This window comes from Gorilla gorilla, chromosome 3 (genome assembly GCF_029281585.2).
Source record: "Gorilla gorilla gorilla isolate KB3781 chromosome 3, NHGRI_mGorGor1-v2.1_pri, whole genome shotgun sequence".
Taxonomy (NCBI): Eukaryota; Metazoa; Chordata; class Mammalia; order Primates; family Hominidae; genus Gorilla; species Gorilla gorilla.
In genome coordinates this window covers 9767308-9787859 of record NC_073227.2, presented here as the reverse complement: position 1 = coordinate 9787859, position 20552 = coordinate 9767308, and the positions used below count along the sequence as shown (strand labels likewise).

General features: G+C 56.7%; 2 protein-coding genes across 2 annotated transcripts in view; one reads left to right on the top strand and one right to left on the bottom strand.

The window, feature by feature from the left end:
* The first annotated feature begins 1433 nt into the window (after positions 1–1433).
* Positions 1434–10660, top strand: LOC101136097 (uncharacterized). The gene is given in 4 exon segments (XM_055384308.2): positions 1434–8801; positions 8804–9210; positions 9212–9425; positions 9950–10660. Coding segments are annotated over 3 exon segments (621 nt in total). The 5' UTR covers positions 1434–8731; the 3' UTR covers positions 9356–9425; positions 9950–10660.
* A 1422-nt stretch (positions 10661–12082) lies between these two features.
* LOC134758288 (collagen alpha-1(I) chain) overlaps positions 12083–20552 on the bottom strand; it is a 28520-nt gene continuing 20050 nt past the window's right edge. Inside the window, exon 2 of the mRNA XM_063705157.1 lies at positions 12083–18949. Within this exon, the coding sequence (XP_063561227.1) occupies positions 14953–16146 (1194 nt within the window). The 5' untranslated portion in view covers positions 16147–18949 and the 3' untranslated portion in view covers positions 12083–14952. The remainder of the gene's footprint in view (positions 18950–20552) is intronic.

Genomic DNA, 20552 nt, shown 5'->3' with positions numbered 1-20552 from the left:
AGACACTGGGAACTAGCTCTGGACACAGGCCTGGAGGCTCCCACTCAGCTGGCCCCATTGTTTCCATGTTTCCAAGTTGAAGGGTCGGGGCAGGAATGGAACGCCTCCAAGGGCTGTCTGTGGTGTGAGCCTGGCGGCCAGGGAGCCGGGACGCTGAAGTGTAACTGAATCTGGGATGTAAGGGACAGAAAGCTGTCAGAAAAGCGTTCTGAGCCTCGAAACGAACCTCCCCTTGGTGCCACCTCCGGGGAGTCACCCCGCCCAGCAAGGCCCCAGGAGGGGTGCGGGGTAGCAGGAGGTGGGTGGGGGGCCCTCAGCCTCGGTTTCCTGGCCTGTGAAATCGGCAGCACTGTTTATCTCCCTAGAGGCTGGTATTAGGCTGGAGGTTGTGCCAAAACGCTTAAGACAAGAACGTGAAATAAGGTTTGCATGTTGGAAGGGAAGAGATAAGCCGCTGGTATTTGCTGACAAGCATCTGTGTACAAGACCCAAGAAAATCAGCCAAAGCCTGCAGCTAATCCTGGGACTGGCCAGGTGGCCTCACAGGAGCACCTCTGGTGCCTGCCAACTGTCTCGCCCAACCTGAGGCAGAAACAAACGGAAACAAAGTCACAGACAGCGGGTGCCCTGTGACAGGACGTGTCCTGCTCTGTCCTTATGACGCAGGGTCTGGCCTGCTCACGCGATTCCACAGTGAGTGGGCACAGTGGTCAGAACCTGGTCCCAGCCACTGGCACCCGGCTGGTAAAAACCGTGGGAGTGACCGGGGCTGCCAACCATGGTGAACGGTGAGGCCGCCGGATGACGAGACGGGCCGTGCTTGCGGGCGGCAGGCTGTTAATGTTGTAAAATACATGCGCTTTGAATACATTTTGCCGAGTGCTAGAGCCGTTCATCACCACCCCACGCAAAATTTCAGCTGCTTACGTTGAACAAATTCAACAATTTTATCCTCAAATTTATACGCAGCAACAAAGGTCTATGAATTTGGGCTCGTAAAACTCAGGCGAATTAAAGAGGAAACAGCCACAGCAGCCTGGTTCTGACACTGAGGGCTCCGGGGCAGGGGCAGGGCCCGCTGGCTTGGCGTGCGCGTGCGTGCACAGGTGTGTGGGTGTCTGCCTGGTGGGCGGGCGGCGTGTGCGTGTGCGCATGTGTGTTTGTGAACTGGCGATGTGATCGAGGGCACGGGTGCTGGGCTTCCCCCTCATGGGTAAAACCAGAGCTGCTGTATGCCAGCCGTGGAGGCATGGACGGCCCCTGAGCTCGGACAGCGGAGGGACAGACCGTTGACGCGTTGGCCCCGTGGCCAGAGTCCGTTCAAGAAAGGTCGGCAGAGAGGGCTGAGAACGCGGCAGGCACATCCTCCAAGGGCCCTGCTGGAACCCCTGGAGCAGGAGGAAGCGGTGATTCTCCAGGCCTTGGGTAGGGCTCAGAGGCAAGAGGGGTGGAGCTGGGGAGGGTCGGGCAGCCCCAGCACCTCAGGCTACTGCGCCTTGGTGGGGAACTCTCCTGTGGCTGCTGATGAACACCCGGGCTCTGGTCTCCTGTAGACCTCCGCCCGGGCACGGGAGCAAGGGGAGGCTGCAGGCAGCTCCGGGGGCCTTGGTAGGAAGTTGGGAGGGTCGGGACAGTCCCTCTGGGGTGGCCCAAGCAGGGCACAGGGCGGGGAGCCAGGCTCTTCGGGGCCCCACCCCAGGCTGGCCCTGCACCGCATCCTGCCTTCTCTCCCCACTGTGGGCCCAGAACTTGCCCCGTGGGGGCCGGGAAGCACCCACCACCCCCACCCCTAGCTGCTCTCAGCCAGAGCCCAGCTGGACTTGCAGGATTGATTTTCCAGCAAAAAACAACAGCAGAGAAACCCAAGAGCAGCTGCATGAGCCCTCCCAGGCCTCCCCCCGCAGCCGGCACTCCCTGCAGCAAAGAAAACCATCTGGCCACTGGGCCCTGAGCCCGGCGCCCGGAGGAGGACCTCTGCCTCGCTGAGCAGCTCTGCTCCCCAGGCTGGCCCTGGGCCTCTCCCGGCCTGACCCGCTCCCCTTGGCATCAAGCCCCAGGAGGGATGGGGTGGCCCGGCCAGGGCGTGGGTGTTCCCTGGCCCCTCTGAGCACCAGCACCTGGTGAGTCTACTCCTGCTTCCCCAAGCCCTTGACCACTCCCCTGGACAGCCTCAGCCACCCCCTGACCCGACCTTCAAACAGCGGCCAAGGGCTTCCCATGTAGGGTCCGAAAACATCCCTGATAGGCAGGACATGAGACTTGAACAATATAAGGTTAGGTGCATCTGTAATCGCGGCGCGTGGTTAGGCAGCCGGACCCTCTGGAGCATGTGTAAGCGTGGCGCATGCAAACAGCGGCTCTTCCGGGTGGCCTCTCTGCTGCCCTTTCTTTTTTAAAGCAGCTACTGACCCCGTTGGTCAGTGGTAGCAGTGTCTGTAGGATCCCACTGTGGAGGGCTCGCCACTCACTCTCCAGGTCCCTGATGCAAGCTGGCTCCAGCTGGGGGTGCCCACTGTGGGGACGCCGGAGCCAGCCGGGGCCAGGGCTATGGACACTGGTGGGACGGAGGGTGTCGAGCAGCCAGACTCACCCACATCCCTCCCAGCCCCTACAGGTGTCTAGGCCTCCGGCCTCCACCCCCTCTGTGTAGTGGGCAGTCACACCTGGCGGGGCCCGGCTGCCTGCCCAGACAGCAGGTTCTGAACAGCAGCCCTGGTGTCCCAGGTCAGCCTCTGCCCAGCCCCACATTCACCTGACAGTGCCTCCCTGGCACTGCCCTGCACCTGCCCACACCTGCCCACACCAACTCCAGCCTCCTCCCCATGCTCCCCACCCGCCCTGCACCTGCTCACACCTAACCCCATCCACTCCCAAATGACACCATCCACCCCCACCCACCTCCAATTGCCCCACACCTGCCCCACCCCTGCCCCCGCTGCCTCTTCTCCTGTCCCTATCTCCTCCCACCCTCCATGTGTCTCCCACCTATCCCCTCACCTGCTCACACCTGCTCACACCTGTGTGCCCCTCACCTGTGCACTCATGGTCAAAGCCATCTGCTTTTACACCTACCCCACACCTGGGGTTCGCCTTAGACTGGGGTTTGTTCTCTGCTGTTGGTGGGGCCCCGGCTCTTCTGCCCCCTGAGGGAGACCTCACAGGGCAAGGCCGCTTCCCCACCATAAGCCTCAGGCCCTGCCTCCCCTCTCCGCCTGCAGAGCTGAGCCTGGGGAGGCTCCTTCTATTCCAAGAGCCCCACTCAGCCTGCTGGGTCCCCATTCCCTGAGGAGCTGCTGCTTTTGCTGGGCGCCCCAGCCCTCCCACAGGGGACACATCTGTCCTGGAGAGACCACCTAGGGAGGCATTTGCTGTTGGTCCCTGCCCTGGGCCCTCCAGGTCACTCCCTCTTCTCGTCTGTCACAGCATGGCCCTCTGGCCCCACAACCTGGGCTGCCGGCCTCCCCCTGCCCTGGCAGAGCAGTGGTGGGGCCAGACCAAGGGCTGACAACCGCCAGCCCCTTCAGCTCGGCCTAGGCCCACAGTCAGCCCAGGGGAGCTGGGGGCTGCGGCTGGGCAGGTGAGTGGCACCCGCAGACCCTGGGCAGGGCCCTCTACAGTCCTGGGTGCCCTGAGAGGCTGCTGGGGTCCGGCTGCTGCCCGCTGGCTCCCGTGGGGGCACACATGAGGAGCAGGGAAGGGGGCATCCTCCTGTTCATGGCCCCAGGTCAGCCTTGGGTAGGGCAGGGTCACCCTGACAGCCCCCAGCCCAGTACCAGGGGAGGAGACCAGGCAGGAGAAGCCCTCCCTGGAAATGCAAACCCAATGCTGGGTGTGGCCTCCTCCCAAAAGCTCCGCCCCCCACCATACTGGGGGTGGCCTCCTCCCAAAAGCTCCGCCCCCAACCCCCCACTCCCTGGTCAGGGTTGGGGGCCTGGAGGGAGACAGAGGCCAGGAGGCAGCCAGGGGAGCTAGGGGTGGGCATCAGGGGCGGAGCATGGCTTCCTGCGGCCCCAACCCCCAGGCCCGAGCGAGGAGGTCTCAGAGGCCCCTCCTGGACCTTTCTGCCCATCCAAGCTGAGGGTCCCAGTTTGTCGGCCGAGGGCCTGCACAGCTTCAGGGGTGAGAGGGGCCCCTGGTGGGGCCTGGTCAGGTGTTTGTGGGTAGGGCATCTGAATGAGGGAGCGTGGGCGGGCCTGGAGGCCCTGGGGCCGTGGTGACGCCAGCATCTCCCCTGATCAACACCAAATGATGCCCCTCCCTGGGCCCCCACCCTCCCCAAGGCTGCCGCAGGCACTGCTGGCAAAAGCCTGGGATGCTTGGGCTGGCAGCAGGGAAGGCCAGGCGGCTCCAATGGGGCCTCTGGGGACAGGATTGCGGGAGGCCAGGATCCTCGTTTTTAACTCTGAACCTTAGCACCTCTGCAGGGTCCACCAGGTGCTGGGCACGGCTCTCCCTGGACAAAGCCCACAGCTCCACGGGTGCCAGCTGCAGTTCTAGTAAAGATGTGGACATGGAAACCGAGGGGCAGGGTTTGCCCCTGGATGCAGCTGCTCCAAGGAGGTCCCAGCTCAAAGGTGCCTCCCCCGTGCCCAGTTCAGGCATCGGGCCTCAGCCAGCGCCACCTCCTATGTCCAGGAGCTCCAGGCATGGCGTCTTCCCCAGGACCTCAGCCGGGTGCTGTCTCCACCCACAGCCAGTTCCTGTCCATGTGCCCCCAGGGCCCTGCCCTGTGCAAAGTCTGGTCAGCGTTACGGGGAGGGCGTGGCGAGGGCACAGGGAGGGGACAGCTGGGTCTTCCGCCTTAGCCACAGGGACAGGCCAGGCCTCACAGCCAAGAGCCCCGGGAAGAGCTGCATGCACACGGCTGGAGAGAGGCTCTGCACCCGAGCACAGCCTGCTGCGACTCCTCATAGACTCGGAAAATTGATTCGAAGGCAGAGGTGAGTTTAGGAGGGTGGCTGTGCACAAAATTCAGAGTCAGGAATCAGCATCTTTCAAATTCAAGCACTTCCAGTTAGGAGAGACAATGAAGAAAGAAAAGGCACCATTCCCAACAGCAACAAAAATTGTAAATTTCTAGGAGCAAACGGCGGGCAGATCTATACCTGTTATAGAGGGTCTGAGGCCTGACTGAGGACCACAGACCAGCAACAAGCCCGGTCTGTCCTGGGCGTCACGAGGTGCCATCCCCCGTGCTGGCCGGCTGCCACAGCGGGGCCAATTAAAACACCGGAGAACCCTGGAATCAGGTATATTGATTGTGAAGTTAACGTGGAAAAATAAGTAAGAAAACTAAGGAAATTCTGGAACAAAAGATGAACAAGGGAACTGTGGCCACCAGCTTTTAACACACACTGGAGGCTGCACCTAGTCAGCCCCGTGTGGAGCTGGCGCGTGGGTCGCTCACAGTAACAACGCGAACGGTGAACACACGGGCATTACAGACACGCCAAAGGGACGTTTTGAATCAGTGAGGGGCTGTGTTCAGATCAGCAGTGCAAAGCCACCCTCCCGGGTCTGTATCCTGCAGTGAGGGGCTGTGTTCAGATCAGTGGTGCAAAGCCACCCTCCCGGGTCTGTATCCTGCAGACAGTCCGTGCCCGTCTAATATTCTGGGGACCCCTGCACATCAGGCTGAGGTCATGGGGTCACACAGTAGCATTTCTCTGCATTTCTGGCTAATGACTGAGCAGAAAGGATGTGTATCGGCTCCAGGGTAAGGCAGTGAAAAACCAATGTGCTAAAGAACTCTCACAGCTCAGCAATACAAAGATAAACAACCGAGTTAAAAAATGGGCAAACTGGGAGAGGCCGGGCGCAGTGGCTCACGCCTGTAATCCCAGCACTTTGGGAGGCCGAGCTGGGGGGATCATTTGAGGTCAGGAGTTTGAGACCAGCCTGGCCAACGTGGTGAAACCACATCTCTGCTAAAAATACAAAACTTAGCCACCACGTGGTGGCATGCGCCTGTAATCCCAGCTACTCAGGAGGCAGAGGCAAGAGAATTGCTTGAACCTGGGAGGCAGAGGTTGCAGTGAGCTGAGATCGCGCCACTGCACTCCAGCCTGGGCGACAGACAGAGACTCTAACTCAAAAAAAAAAAAGGCAAAAGAATTTGAATAGATGTTTTTTCCAAATAATATATGCGACCAGCCAACAAGCTCATGACAAGCTGCTTAACACCATTAGCCACCAGGAAAATGCAAATAAAAACCACACGAGACCACACCTCACACCCACTGGGATGGCTGGAACCAAAAGCATCACAGGTGTCAGGGCGGAGACGTGGGAACCTCACATGCGGCTGTTCTGTTCTTCAAACTGTGAAGCCGAATTCCATGTGACCCAGCAATCCCACTCCTGGGTACACATCCCCGAGAATCAGAAACAAAAGCTTATCCACACAAAAGCTCATCCACAAATGTTCCTGGTAGCATTATTCACAATAGCCCAAAGGTGGGCACAGCCTACATGTCCATCGGCTGAGGGACAGATGGGCACATTGTGGCCTGGCCCCACACTATTCTTCACCCGTAAAAAGGAATGAAGCTCTGGCCCATGCTCCAAAGTGGATGAACCTCGCAAACATTTGCCAAGTGAAGGAGGTCAGACGCAGACGGCCACATATCACATGAGACCATTTATGTCAAATGTCTGGAATGGGCAGGTCCACGGGGACACAGAGTAGACTCCCAGCTGCCCGGGGCTGGGGGCGAGGGCACAGCTGGGGGAAAATGGGAAGGGTCTTGGTCCATCCCCGCTGCTGTAACAAAACACCTCAGACTGAGTAATTTATAAGCAACAGAAATTTATTTCCTGTAGTTCTCAAGCTGGGGAGTCCAAGATCCAGGTGCCAGCAGGCTGGGGTCTGCTGAGGGCAGCTCCAATGGCGTATCCAGCCTCACATGGCAGAATTCGGAGGAAAAACAGCCAAGCTAGTTCCTTCTAGCCCTTTTATAAGGGCTCTGAGGACAGAATCATGGCAAGGGATGGGACCCTGGGGCACCTTTGGGACCGCAGAGCTCACTGCCTGCCTGGGTCTCCCCCAATCCTGGCCCAGCCCTCCTTGGCCGCCCCAGCCATGGCTCAGGCAGGCGCAAGCGCAGCTCCAACCGTTGCTCCCAAAGGCACATGCGGTGGGCCTTGGCGGCATCCACGCGGCGCTGACGCTGCAGGCGATGGTGGCCTCCACCCAGATTTCAAAGCATGTTGCTGACAGCCTTGGGGCCCAGGCAGAGGCTCATTGTGGGGTTGGAGCTGCCTCGGAGTCCCCACCGAGGCAATGCTCACCGGAGCTGAGGTGGGGGCTGCCTCCGAGATCCCAGGACTGCAGGGCCACCAGCGAGCAAGCACAGCCTGGGAGAGCAGCAGGCAGGAGACTCTGACCCATGAGTGCTGAGCTGAGTGGGCTGAGCCCAGAGAAGCCGTGGGGGCCCAGCCCTGCCCCCGTGTGTATGGAAGGTGGGCAGGGAGTCCAAGATCATCCCCTGTTCATGTATCCTACGAGTCCTGTCCCTCTAGAGAATGCTGACTCATACGATTTTGTATGTGAGAGTGGTGAGTACTGGGCCCGGCGTGCAGTGCCGTGGTTGGAACGTTTGCGTCCTCTAAAGCTCAGGCTGAAACTTAGACCCCGTGCAGTGCCGGGAGGTGGGGCCTGATGGGAGGTGTTTGATCCACTCACGAGGCAGAGCCCTTGTGACTAAAGCCACCATGAAAAGGGCTGGTGGGGCAGGCCCACCCTCCAGCCGGTGAGGATGCGACGTGCAAGGGCCATCGTGGAAGAGGAGAACCCAACCTTGGCCTCCAGACGGGGAGGCAGGAAGTCTCTGTTGATAAACTGCTGTCTGACGTTCTGTTGTGGCCGCACTCAAACCGTGGTGGGGAGCGGTTGCTAACAGGCACAGGACGTCTTCTGTGGATGATAAACGTGTTCCGGAATGAGATGAGTGGGGATGGTTGCACAACTTCGTGAAGATACTAAAAACCACTGAATTGTACACTGTAAAGAGTGACTTGTGTGCATGTGAATTTCATCTCAATGAAGCTGTTCTGCGGGAGCCAGGTGAAGCACTGTGGAGGCCACGGCTCAAGAAGGCAGCACCGGCTGGGCGCAGTGGCTCACGCCTGTAATCCCAGCACTTTGGGAGGCCGAGGTGGGTGGATTACGAGGTCAAGAGATCGAGACCATCCTGACTAACACAGTGAAACCCCGTCTCTACTAAAAATACAAGAAAGTTAGCCGGGCGTGGTGGCCGGCGCCTGTAATCCCAGCTACTCAGGAGGCTGAGGTAGGAGAATGGTGTGAACCCAGGAGGCGGAGCTTGCAGTGAGCCGAGATCACGCCACTGCACTATAGCCTGGGTGACAGAGCAAGACTCTGTCTCCAAAAAAAAAAAAAAAGGCAGCATCAGAAAACCAGAAACTGCACGTGGACCTCAGTGTGGCAGGCACTCCCGGGGTGCAGACGGGGTGAAGGTAGCCTTCTCTGTGGTCACATGCATGTAACGGCACCTTCTCTCTCAGGGCCTCCTCCCTCCCTGCGTGGTTTGGGGGCTGTTCCTGATAGCACAGATGCCCTGGTCACAAACACCTGCCTGCGTTGCTGACCACAGGCCTGGCCTGGAGAAACCCACACCCTCTTCAGGGAAGCGAGCAAGGGGCTTGGCAGTGCCTGAAGCCAGTGGGCTGGGGACTCGTGGCCGGGACACTCAGGGCAGGTAGGGCGGGCATGGGGCCCCAGCATGGCACAGGGCCAGACCCACCCCCTCTTTGTCACTGCCCACATACTGCGGGGGGAGGGGTGGAGGAACTGGGGCACCTGCATTTGGCCTGCAGGGAATCTGGGTCCCGCTGGCTGTGGGTGACCGCAGAGGGCCATGTGGGCAGAGTGCATCCATGGGCGCCCCAGGCCAACCTCGTCAGGGTGGGAGGGGGAAGGGCCAGGAAGCCTCAGCCCAGACCAGGTATGGTGGGAACAGTCCACACGGGAGGGGCCAGAACCGTCTAGAAGGCCCTGGTGTACAGGTCTGCTGCAACAGAGCCAGGAGGGCACGGGGGTGCCCACATCCAGGGCAGAGGCACCACGTGGTGCTCAGTCAGTGGTCGGGGTCAGGCCTGGTTGGTGGCATCGAGGACACTGCAGGCTTGGCCCCACCTCCAGGAGCTGGGCTTCCTCCACGTGCTCACAGCAAAGGCAGGGACCAGAGGGGACCAGAGGGGTGGGGGGCTGCACCCACCCTCTCCTCTCTGCTCCCCTCCCCCTTACCACCCCGTCCAGCGATGTCCACGCAGATGGGAGAGTTGTGAGGTGCGTCCACACCTGGCCTGCAGTGGCTGCCCAGCTTCCTGCTAGGGAGATGGGGCCGGTGCTGATGGGGAACAGCTGTTGTGGGGGCAGCCAGAGGAAACCACGTTCCTGTGGGGTGAGCTCATGGTTTACACGTTCCCTGCCAGATCCATAACATCCTGGAGGCAGAAGCGCAGAGGCTAAGCCCACCCCCACCCCCGCTGAGCCCCCCTGCTCTGACACCAGGGCGGCTCAGCCATCCTCGTTCAGCCTGCACCTCCTGTCCTGAAGCCCCTTCCTCCCTCCACTTGCTCCCCCTGTCATTTACTCCCCAGCCCCGACCCACCCTGCTCACCCCTGAAACTTCTCTGGGTCCTGGACTCCGTTCTGCAGGCTGGACGCCTTCTCAAGTGTCCGTGGAGCCTGCCCGGTCTCTGGGGGTGTTGAGTGAGGGGTGACCCAGGAAGAACGTGTCAGAGACAGTGGACAGGGAAGCGTTTCTCACCCCTTAACTCACAGCAGCCCCACCGGGCGGGCACAACCATCAACCCAGCCGCAGATGTAGAAACTGAGGCACACAGACGCGATGTGGCTGCCCGTCTGGTAACTAGCAGCCGGGATTGGAGCCTGGGTCCAAGCTGCCTGTTCTTTCTTTCCTAGGCCGTGCGCCGTTTCTCCTGGAATAACTGGAGGTGATTTCATGGAACCTGGAGGCTGGGCTTCAGGCTGGGGGAAGCGGCTCCAGACTGGGTCTTCTCCGTGGCTCTGCCCCCCTGCTCTCCTTGCTTGAGTGGTTGAGTGGTGGGGGCCCTGCATCCTCTCATGCCCACCCCCACCTTTCTCGCCAAATTGTCGGAGGCTTTTGTCACCTGGAGACACTGTTCCTGCCAGCTCCAGCCCCTTCTCCTGCGATGATGTTGCCCTGTCCCTGCTGCGGCGAGACCATGTTCCAGCCAGGCCAGGCCCTGACCAAGGGCTAACCACGGAATGCACGTGGCAACACGGGCCACGTCTCACATGTGGTCTTGGAAAACATGGCCCCTCCTCTCCTGCCCTGGCCCCGGCCCCTCCTGCCAGCTGGACGTGGGCATTTCTGCACCCAGTAGAACCCCGCAGCCAGGAAAGATGCCTGGAAGGCTAGAGGAGAGGCGTGATGGGGCGACCCCATGTGTGGCGACAGAGCAGCACACCCAGCTATTCTCAGCCACCATGTGGGAGAGAAATGACGCCTCTGTCGAGCTCCCCATGGCCGGAGCTGCTCCATACAGCATCCTAACCTTCACCCCAACTACTCAGTTGCCATGGCAAAGGGAATATTTTGACTCCCTTTTTTTTAAATTTCCAGGTGATTATTGCTAGGAGTGGGAAGTTACTAATTTTTGTATATTTATCTTGTATTACATTTTTTTACTGATTTTTAATTTTAATTTTAATATTTTTTGAGATGGAGTTTCACTCTTCCAGCCTAGGCTGGAGTGCAGTGGTGTGATTTCGGCTCGCTGCAACCTCCACCCATGGGTTCAAGCGATTCTCGTGCCTCAGACCCCCGAGTAGCTGGGATTACAGGCATGCGCCACCACGCCCGGCTAATTTTGTGTTTTCAGTAGAGACAGGATTTCACTATGTTGGTCAGGCTGGTCTCGAACTCCCGATCTCAGGTGATCCGCCCACCTTGGCCTCCCAAAGTGCTGGGATTACAGGCGTGAGCCACCACACACCTGGCCTGATTTTTAATTTTTAAATGAGGGAGCAGAGGCATAACTAGGTTTACAATCATGTCATCAACAAAATAAATTGTCTTATTTTTCTGATATTTGTGCCATTCATTTGGTTTTTTTATTAAGTTTGCCAGAACCTCCGAGAAAATGCTGGACAATTATGACAACAGCAGGCCCCACGAGTCGACCCTGGATTTGTGACATTTGTGTTTTCCACGTAGAACGATCTTGGCCACTATTGTGGACAGAGACTTTTGCACTTTTTTATATTTTACTAGAAATAGTGCTTTTATTCATAACGATTGCTGAATTTGGTCAGTTTTCTTTTCAGTACCTGTCGGTGGGGTTCTCTGAATTTTCTGTGCTAATTGGCTAATGAAATAACGTCTCTGATGACTGGGCTGCCCTCGTAAGCCTGGCCTTCATCTGCTTGGCCATAACACGATGCTGCCGACGCTGCGCTGGGTCCTATTTGCTGTTCTCTTGTGTAGAATCTGCCGACGCTGCGTTGGGTCCTGTTTGCTGTTCTCTTGTGTAGAATCCGCTGATGCTGCGTTGAGTCCTATTTGCTGTTCTCTTAGATTTTTTTGCATCTTCAAAAAGTGATATTTGTCTATGGTTTTCTCTTTTTGTTCCACATCAGGTTTTTGAATTAGGTTATCCTGGTTTCATGAGATGAATTACAGAGTTTTCCATCCTTTCATGTCTTGGGAAGGTTAAAGTAACCCTGGGATGACTTTCCTTCCATGGAAGGTGAGGTCATCGTCAGCTGCGGACATCTGCTCCTGGTGCCTCCTTTCCTGGCTCAGCTCTCGCCCTCTCCAGCATCTCGTGCTCATCTCTGCGTGGTGCCGCTCGTCCAGAGTCATTCTGGACTTTACACCCACGACAACATGGCTGCTGCAGGTTTCAAAGCAGCTGCCCCGGCCGAGCGGGCTGTCTCATCATTCCTCCAGCCTCTTCCATACTGGGGTCTCTTTCTTCCTAATCATGTGTGGGTTTTTTTATTTCAATGTACAAAAATTCTAAATAGAGGTAGTCATTTATTTGTTTTAGGTTTTTTGTTTTTTTTTTGAAACAGAGTCTCACTTTATCACCCAGGCTGGAGTGCAGTGGCACGATCTCAGTTCACTGCAGCCTCCGCCTCCCGGATTCAAGCAATTGTTCTGTCTTAGCCTCCCAAGTAGCTGGGACTACGGGCGCGCACCACCATGCCCGGCTAATTTGTGTATTTTTGCAAAGACAGGGTTTCACCATATTGGCCAGGATGGTCTCAAACTCCAGGCCTCAAGTGATCCGCACACCTCAGCCTCCCAAAGTGTAAGCATTACAGGCATGAACCACCACGCCCAGCCTAGGCAGTCATTTCTTGATGCAGCTTTTGGGCTGGGCAAGGGGATTTTATTTTATTTCTTTCAGAAAAACAATCATTTCTCCTTTTTACTTATTTGTTTCCTACTTCATTAATTTCTGGCTTTATCTTCATAATTCTCCCTACTTTTTAAAATGCACTTTATTGTTCTCATTCTAGTTTCTTAGGGTGGCACAAAGTCCCTCTCGTTTATTTTTTCCTCTAAAAAATAAGAGCTGTGCTGGGGGCTCTGGGCGCTGCATTAGCTGAGTCCTCGATATTTATGGATCGATATTTATGGCTTCTCGGCTTTTCAGAGAGCGCACGTTCAGATTTAATATCCTGTTTTACCCAAGGGCTACCTGGGAGTGTGTTGGTTTCTAAGTTTCTGGGGGAAGAGGTGGCACTTTCCGTTGTTTATTTTACAATTTTTTGGATAATAGGATCATTTTAATTATTCTACTTTTTAGTTCCTAGAGGTTTTCTTTGCAGCCAATACACAACAGACATGGACTTATCGGAAGTCGGAACGTTTGGAAGCTCTGTTTCCCGTGAGGAATGTTCAGAAGCGCTGTTTCCCATGAGGAACGTGAGCATGACCATCCATATTGATCTGTCTGCATTTTTCTGTTGCCACTAGACCTAATTATGGAGAGAGAGACACGGAAGGAGCTCCTGTGACCCTCAAGTCCCCTCATCACGTCCCCGTCCCATTGGCTTTCCGAGTTTAGCTCCCATGTTTGGACCATGGAGGTTTATGTCTTCTATCTCAGTCATCGTCCCTGCCACATGCCCAACCAGACATGCTGACATCACAGGCCCTACTCAGCCCTGTTTCCTCTCCCCTTGGCCTCACCTTGATGTCAGGGGGGTGTCCTCTGGTCTGACTCAGGGGCAGTGACTGGCTTCCTTCCAGTACCTTCTCTGGATAATGAGTATGGATGACATACCTTCTAGTGTCTGCTGTCGCGCTTACCGGTGACACTTCTGGGCTGGTTTGTGATGCCTGGGATGGAGCCGTCTCCCTAGTGGTCATGAATGACGTTTCAGTGTCCCTTGCTTCTGGTGGCACAGATGAGAACTCCAGGCCTCGTGCTCTCTTTGCTGGCACACACGTCTTCCCTCCATGCTGGCTGCACACCTGCCCATGGGGTTTCTGCAGGAGAGGAGACAGCCAGAGGCCCAAGTGGGGTGTGTGGCAGGCAGGCAGCAACCCTGGTCACCGCAGTGGCCTCTGCTCTGAGTCTCGGGAGTAACCCTGGTCACCGCAGTGGCCTCTGCTCTGAGTCTCGGGAGTAACCTGGTCACCGCAGTGGCCTCTGCTCTGCTTCTCAGCCATGCCTGGTGTGACCCCCAGGGTCTTGGTTGGCATGAGGCCACAGAGCTCACGTGCACTTCCCGCAGCTGCTTCCACGGTATAGATGAGAGGTTCCCATGGAGCTCACATGACCTCTAGAGACTTGCAGACCCCTATGCTATCAGACAGAGGAGGCTGAAGCTCAGAGAGGCACAGTCACCTTCTTGAAGATGCACAGCCGTGAGTGAAGAAGCTGGGATTTCTCCTGGTCTCTCTGACCCTGGAACACGTGGCCTCTGGATGTGCCCAGTAAGAGACATTAAAGAAGGGCCTCCCCCATGAACCCTGAGGCGGGGCACTAGGCACCCCGTCGATGTGCTTCGTGGTTCACAGGGGAGAGGCAGAGGGCCTGTCGGGGGGCAGCGATGGGGCAGCCAGAGGGGGCGGTCCTGGCCTGTGTGAGCCTCCTTGAGGGGAGGGTGCCAGCAACTACCCCATGATCTTCTATTCTCATGTAAGCCACAAGACCCCAACCCAGATCCCCACAGCAAAGGCGAAGTCACCAACTCAACAAGGCGCGTGGCCAGGCGTGGGGCTCACGCCTGCAATCCCAGCACCATGGGAGGCTGAGCAGGAGGATGGCTCGAAGCCAGGAGTTCGAAACCAGCCTGCGCAACACAGCGAGACTGCTCTACAAACATAAAAAAAAATTAGCTGGGTGTGGTAGTGCACACCTGTAGTCCCACCTACTTGGGAGGCTGAGGCGTGGGCATCCTGGGGCTGGGGGTCTCCGGGGGTGGGGGGTCTCGGGCAGGGACATCCCAGGGCTGCTGGCCATGACCAGGCTTTGCGCCTCTGCCTGCTGATGGCCCTGGGGCTGTGATGGCGGTTTTGCACAGAGCCCACCCTGCAACCCTGCTTGCTGAGGGCTACTCGAGGGGCTGCGGCAGTGCCTACCCACATGTGGTGCCCGGGATGCAGCCCCCATCCGCCCAACCTCTGGAGCTGTGCCTGGAGAGGCGGGGGGGCGGTGGGGGGCGTTCAGGTGCCATGGCAGCCTCCAAGGGGCTGAGGACTTAGGGAGGGTGCTGGAAGCTGGCCGGCCTCTGAGGGACCTCTGAGGCGCAGGGGGCCTCCAGGGCCACCAAGCTGATGCGCCCACCGAGGGGCCAGGGGGCCGGTCCTGTTGCCTGTGGGAGTAGTGGCTGGGGGAGAGTGAAGTGGTTCCTGCGAGGCCGGCCACACACCAGCGGGACCCGCCCTGGGACCGCGGGAGATGCGGGAGTGGGACATTGAGTCATGGGCACCAGCCTCGGGCCATCTCCAGAGGACGGCGGTGGGAGCAGAGCCCAGCAGGAGGTGCTGCCTGGGGCGCCCTCCCTGTGGTCCTGAGCCCTGAGCCGCCGGCTGCGGGGTTGGAGCCGCGGGCTGTGAGAGGTGAGGCCTCTGCTGGCTGCGGATTTGGAGCCGCCGGCTGTGGGGTTGGAGACGCGGGCCCTGGGGTTGGAGCCGCCGGCTGTGAGTTTGGAGCCGCCGGCCGTGGGGTTGGAGCCGCCGGCTGTGGGGTGAGGCCTCTGCCAGGCAGCCCCCGCTGAGTGTTTTTCCTTCCACTGCCTCTGGCCCCGGGCCAGACTTGGAAACGCTGACCCACATTCCCCCCGCGCCCGGCAGAAACTAGGCCACCAGCGAGGCTGGGGAGGGTGTCCCGGCAGCGGGGCCAGCTCAGACTTTCCAGGCTGGGGAGCAGGTCCCGCGGGCCAGAGCAGGGGGACTCTTCCCAGGGCCTCCGGCGCAGCTGGCCCAGAGAAGAGGACGGAGCCCACCCGGGCCAGGAAGAAGCTAAGCTGTGCAAGCCGCCCTGTCCCACACAGCCCTGCCTGCGGCCTGCGCTACCGCGGCCCGGCTTCCCCGTTTCTTCCCACTCCCCCTGCAGGGCACGCCGGCTGCTCCATCCGGCCCTCCAGGCCTGGGGCCGTCGCTGTCCCCCGGGGGCTGGTCCCAGGCCTCCCACCCTGGGGCTCGGCTCCTTGAACCGCCTCTGAAGTGGTCCCTCTATCGGGACCTGCCGGTTGAGCCCTGTTGGTCCTTTTTCCTGCCACCCTGACTGCGCCACCTTCCAACGACACGGCCTTGGCACACCTCCCTGAAGACCCTTGGAGGAGCCCATTTGCCGTCGGGGGGCTGGGGGTGGAGGGAGGCCGGCTGGAGGGTGTCTCTCTCCCCATAGGCACTGCCTGCTGTGCCCAAAGTCTGGCTGCAGCTCCCCGGAGACGTCCGGTGGGGCCTCTGGCAAGGCCACTTCAAAGCTTGTGGCTGCAGGGAAGGTGGAACAGCTGCTGGGCCACAGGGCACCCCCCTGGGTTCCACATACTGGCAGCCTCGTCCAAAGAAGAGAGACAGGGAGCAGGGCCCACGCCACCCCCGTGTTATTCCCACAGCTCCCCCACGTCCTTTCCACGCCACCCGCATGTCCTTCCCACACCCCCCACATCCTTCCCACACCGTCCCCCACGTCCTTCCCACGCTGCCCCCCCACGTCCTTCCCACGCCACCCCCCACGTCCTTCCCACACCCCCTCCACGTCCTTCCCACACCGCCCATGTCCTTCCTACACCCCCCGCATCCTTCCCACGCCACCCCCCACGTCCTTCCCACGCCCCCCACATCCTTCCCATGCCCCCTACATCCTTCCCATGCCCCCTCCACATCCTTCCCATGCCCCCTCCACATCCTTCCCATGCCCCCTCCACATCCTTCCCATGCCCCCCACGTTCTTGTCCCATGGTCAGCGGCAGGTCCTGTGGGAGTGACCCCTGTTGTTGGGGAGGTGTTCTGGTGACACAGGGCCGTAGGGACACACAACCTTCCCTCCTGGAGAAAGGACTCAGTCCCCACCCAGCTCCCCCACACTCCTACTCCTCCTCCCCAGCCCCAGGGTGGGGCCCACTGAGACTCGGGGGGCTCTGGAGAGAGGCCAGGCCTGGCCTGCTGGACTCCCCCAGCACAGATACCCGGTGACGGGGACACCCAGTGATGAAGGGTGTGTGGGGCAGGGGACAGGAGGTACCTGGGCAGAGACTGGGACAGGGGACGTTGCACCCTCCAGTGCCCACTGAGTCTCTGCAGTGACATCCACTCTCTCTCTGCAGGGTCCATTAGCATCCTCCAGATCAAAGGCAGGGTCAGCCTCAGATGCAGGCATGTGCATGGTGTGTGAGCACGTGTGCTGTGTGTGTGCACCCATGTGTGAGGCGTGTATCTGGCATGGTGCAGCTGTGTCAGGGGCATGTGTACATATACAAGTGTGTGCACATGTGTGTGTGGCATGCATGCATGTCCACATATGTGTGTGGGCCTGGTGGGTACTCAGATGTCTCCATCCCATGCCCCACCCTGTGCCAGATGAGGTGGGAGCAGAGAAGGGACCCCAGCAGCTGCTGCAGTGGACATTGAGCTCTGCCCCCTCCCTGGCACCTCCTTCCACTCGGCCTTGCTTCTGAGGGCCCCTGGCTGCTGGAACAGCCTGATGTGAGGGCTTGATGCTGGGCCGTGGCCTCAACAAGCCTCCCCTTGGCCGGTAGCATCTCCCTGGGGTGTATGTGGGGCTGGGGCAAGTGCTCTCTGGGCTAAAGGAGCAAAGGCTTCCAGCAGGATGGCTGTACCCCCCAAGCCTTCCTGGAATCCAGGCTGCGAGCTTCCGTGTTAAGAGGCTAAGAAACAAGGAGGCAGGTCCCTCTTTGTTTGCCCCGGGCAGCTCCGGCTTAGCCTGAGCCACCCTCTGCTGCTCTGTGCTCCTCCCGCTGCCCTTTCCAGCCCAGGGGTGCTGCTGGGAAGAGGCTTCCCTGTGAGCACTCAGCCTTCTCACCCTAATGCCAATCCGAAAATGGCAACTGAGTTTAGCTACAGCAAAGGGCTTTACCATCGTGTCAAGAGATTGAGAGTAGGAAACTCTATTGGGAAAAAGAAAATGTGAAATTTAAAGCATAAATCCCTGAATTCCAAATCCCTTTCCTTGGATCCACAGCCAACCCTGGCCAGCCAGCACAGGGCTGCCAAGACCGGCCCTAGGGCTGACTCAGAGCTTGGACAGAGTCCCACACTCAGTAGAGCTGCTTGGCTGGCTGTGGGTCACGAGGAAAGGGATTATCTCTGTGCTAAAGCATGTGGGGCCATCTGGTGAGGTCACCCCCATCCCACACTCTGCAGAGGAAGAAACTGAGGCCTTGAGAGAGCTTAACCCATGCCGGGTCACACAGCTGTGGACAGGCCTGAGCTGGAATCCTTGTCCCCTGACGCTAGCATGGGGCTTCCTCTGGCCCCTCCTTGCTGTGGAGAGATGAGGGGCACCCACATCCTCACGGGGCTGAGTCTCTTCTATCCCATCAGAGCCCTGGAAACAGGGACCCAAGTGGTCTGCGGCCACCAGCCTGGGTGTGGCCTGAAGGCCAGGTGTGTAGCCCTATGGGGAGGGGCTGGCTGTCCTGGGAGCTGTGTACCTGAATGTAGAATGACAGGAAGTCACTGCAAACCTTGGTAACTTGTGGGCACCTCCTCCACCCTCTCTCCACACTGATCCAACCGCTGCCTCGCACACACGTGTGTAGGGGAGGCCTGTGCCCTATGGTTCTGGTGTCCCCTCCAGGCAGGGCCTACACAGCCCGAGGAGGCCTCTGTCCTTGCACTCCCACTAGGCAGAGGTCTCTCCTGCCCCTGGCCTTCCCAGTGGATTTCAGTGCTGAGTTCTGAGCCAAGGTGTGAGAGGAGGGGCGCCATCATCCCAAGGAGTGCACTCTAGGCTCAGCTGTCAGGGAAGAGCATCAAGGAGCCTCCAGCACCTTCACTGGGAGACTGGTTCCTCAACCCTGTCCGTCTACTCCTGTGGGCCAAAACTCACGACTTTTACTTTTAGGTCTTTGATCAATTTTATACGTGGTTAATTTTTTTGTATATGGTGTGAGGTAGGAGTCCAAATACCTTCTTTTGCAAATGGAGGTCCAGTTGTCTGAGCACCATTTGCTGAGGAGCTGATCTTTCCTCAAGTGAGTGACTTTGGCACCCTTGTTGAAACCAGTTCACCATAAAAGTAGGGGTTTATTTTTGGACTTTCAATTCTGTTCCATTGTCTCTATACCTAGCCTTAAGCCAGTACCATACTGTCTTGATTACTATAGTTTTGTAGTAATTTTTGAAATTGGGACGTGTAAGTCTTCCAATTTAGTTCTTTTATTGGGTAGTTTTGGCAATCTGAGGCCTCTTGCAATTCCGTATGAATTTTAGGATCAGACTTTCCATTTCTGGAAAAAAAAAAGAAAAAAAAAGCAGTTAGAATTTTGATGGGGATTGGATTGAATCTGTAGACCAATATGGGGACTATTGCTATCTTAACAATATTAATTCTTCTAATTGAGGAACACAAGATGTCTTTCCACATATTTAAATGTTTAATTTCTTCTAACGATGTTTTGTAGTTTTTAGTGTTCAAGTTGTGTACTTCTTTGATTGAATTCATTCCTAAGTTTATTCTTTTGATGTGATTATAAATGGAATCGTTTTCTTAATTTCATTTTCATATTGTTCATTGTTTTAGAAATGCGACTGATTTTTAAAATATTGATCTGTATTTGCAGCCTTGCAGAACTCATTTCTCAGCTCCAATGTTTTTGCATGGATTTCTGATGATTTTGTATGCATGAAATCATGTCATCTGCAAATAGAAATAGTTTTACTTCTTCCTTGCCAACCTGGCTGCCTCTAATTTTATTTTCTTGCCTAATCATTCATATTGAACCAACTTTGCATTCATTGTGCATAATCTTTTTGAAAATGTTGCTGGATTAAGTTCACTGGTATTTTGTTGAACATTTTTTGCAGTTATATTCATAACAGATACTGGAAAGTTTATTTTTTGTGTGACGATTTTGTCTAGTTTTGGTATCAGGGTAATACTGGCCTCTGAATGAGTGAGGAAGTGTTCCCTGTTTTGGAAGAATTTATGAAGGATTGGTATTAATTATGCTTCAAACATTTGGTAAAATTCACCAGGGAAGCCATCTCATCCTGGGCTTTTCTTTGTGGGAAGTTTTTTTTTTTTTTTTTTTTTCCTACTTCAATCTCTTCATTTGTATTAGGTCTATTCAGATTTTGTATGTCTTCATGAGTCAGTTTCAGTAGTTTGTGTCTTTCCAGGAATTTGTTCATTTCATTTAGATTATTTAATTGGTTGGCACATTGTTCATAAGAGTCCCTCATAAATCTTTTAATTTCTGTAATGTCATTAGTAATGTCTTCTATTTCATTCCTGATTTTAGTAAATTTGAGTCTTCTCTTTTTTCTTAGTCTGGCTATTCAATTTTCTTGATCTTTTCAAAAACCAACTTTTTTTTTTTTTTTTTTTTTGAGATGGAGTCTCACTCTGTCACCCAGGCTGGAGTGCAGTGGCATGATCTCAGCTCACTTACAAGCTCCGCCTCCTGGGTTCAAGCCATTCTCCTACCTCAGCCTCCTGAGTAGCTGGGACTACAGGTGGGTGCCACCACGCCCGGCTAGTTTTTTGTATTTTTTAGTAGAAATGGGGTTTCACCATCTTAGCTAGGATGGTCTCGATCTCCCGACCTTGTGATCCACCTGCCTCAGCCTCCCAAAGTGCTGGGATTATAGGTGTGAGCCACCGCACCTGGCCTTCCAAAAACCAACTTTTGTTTTTTGTTTTTTTTCTTTCTTTCTTTCTTTCTTTCTTTCTTTCTTTCTTTCTTTCTTTCTTTCTTTCTTTCTTTCTTTTTTTCTTTTTTTGAGACAGGGTCTCACTCTGTTGCCCAGGCTGGAGTGCAGTGGTGGTGTGATCTTGGCTCACTGCAGCCTCGACCTCCTGGGCTCAAGCCTCCCGGGTAGCTGGGACCA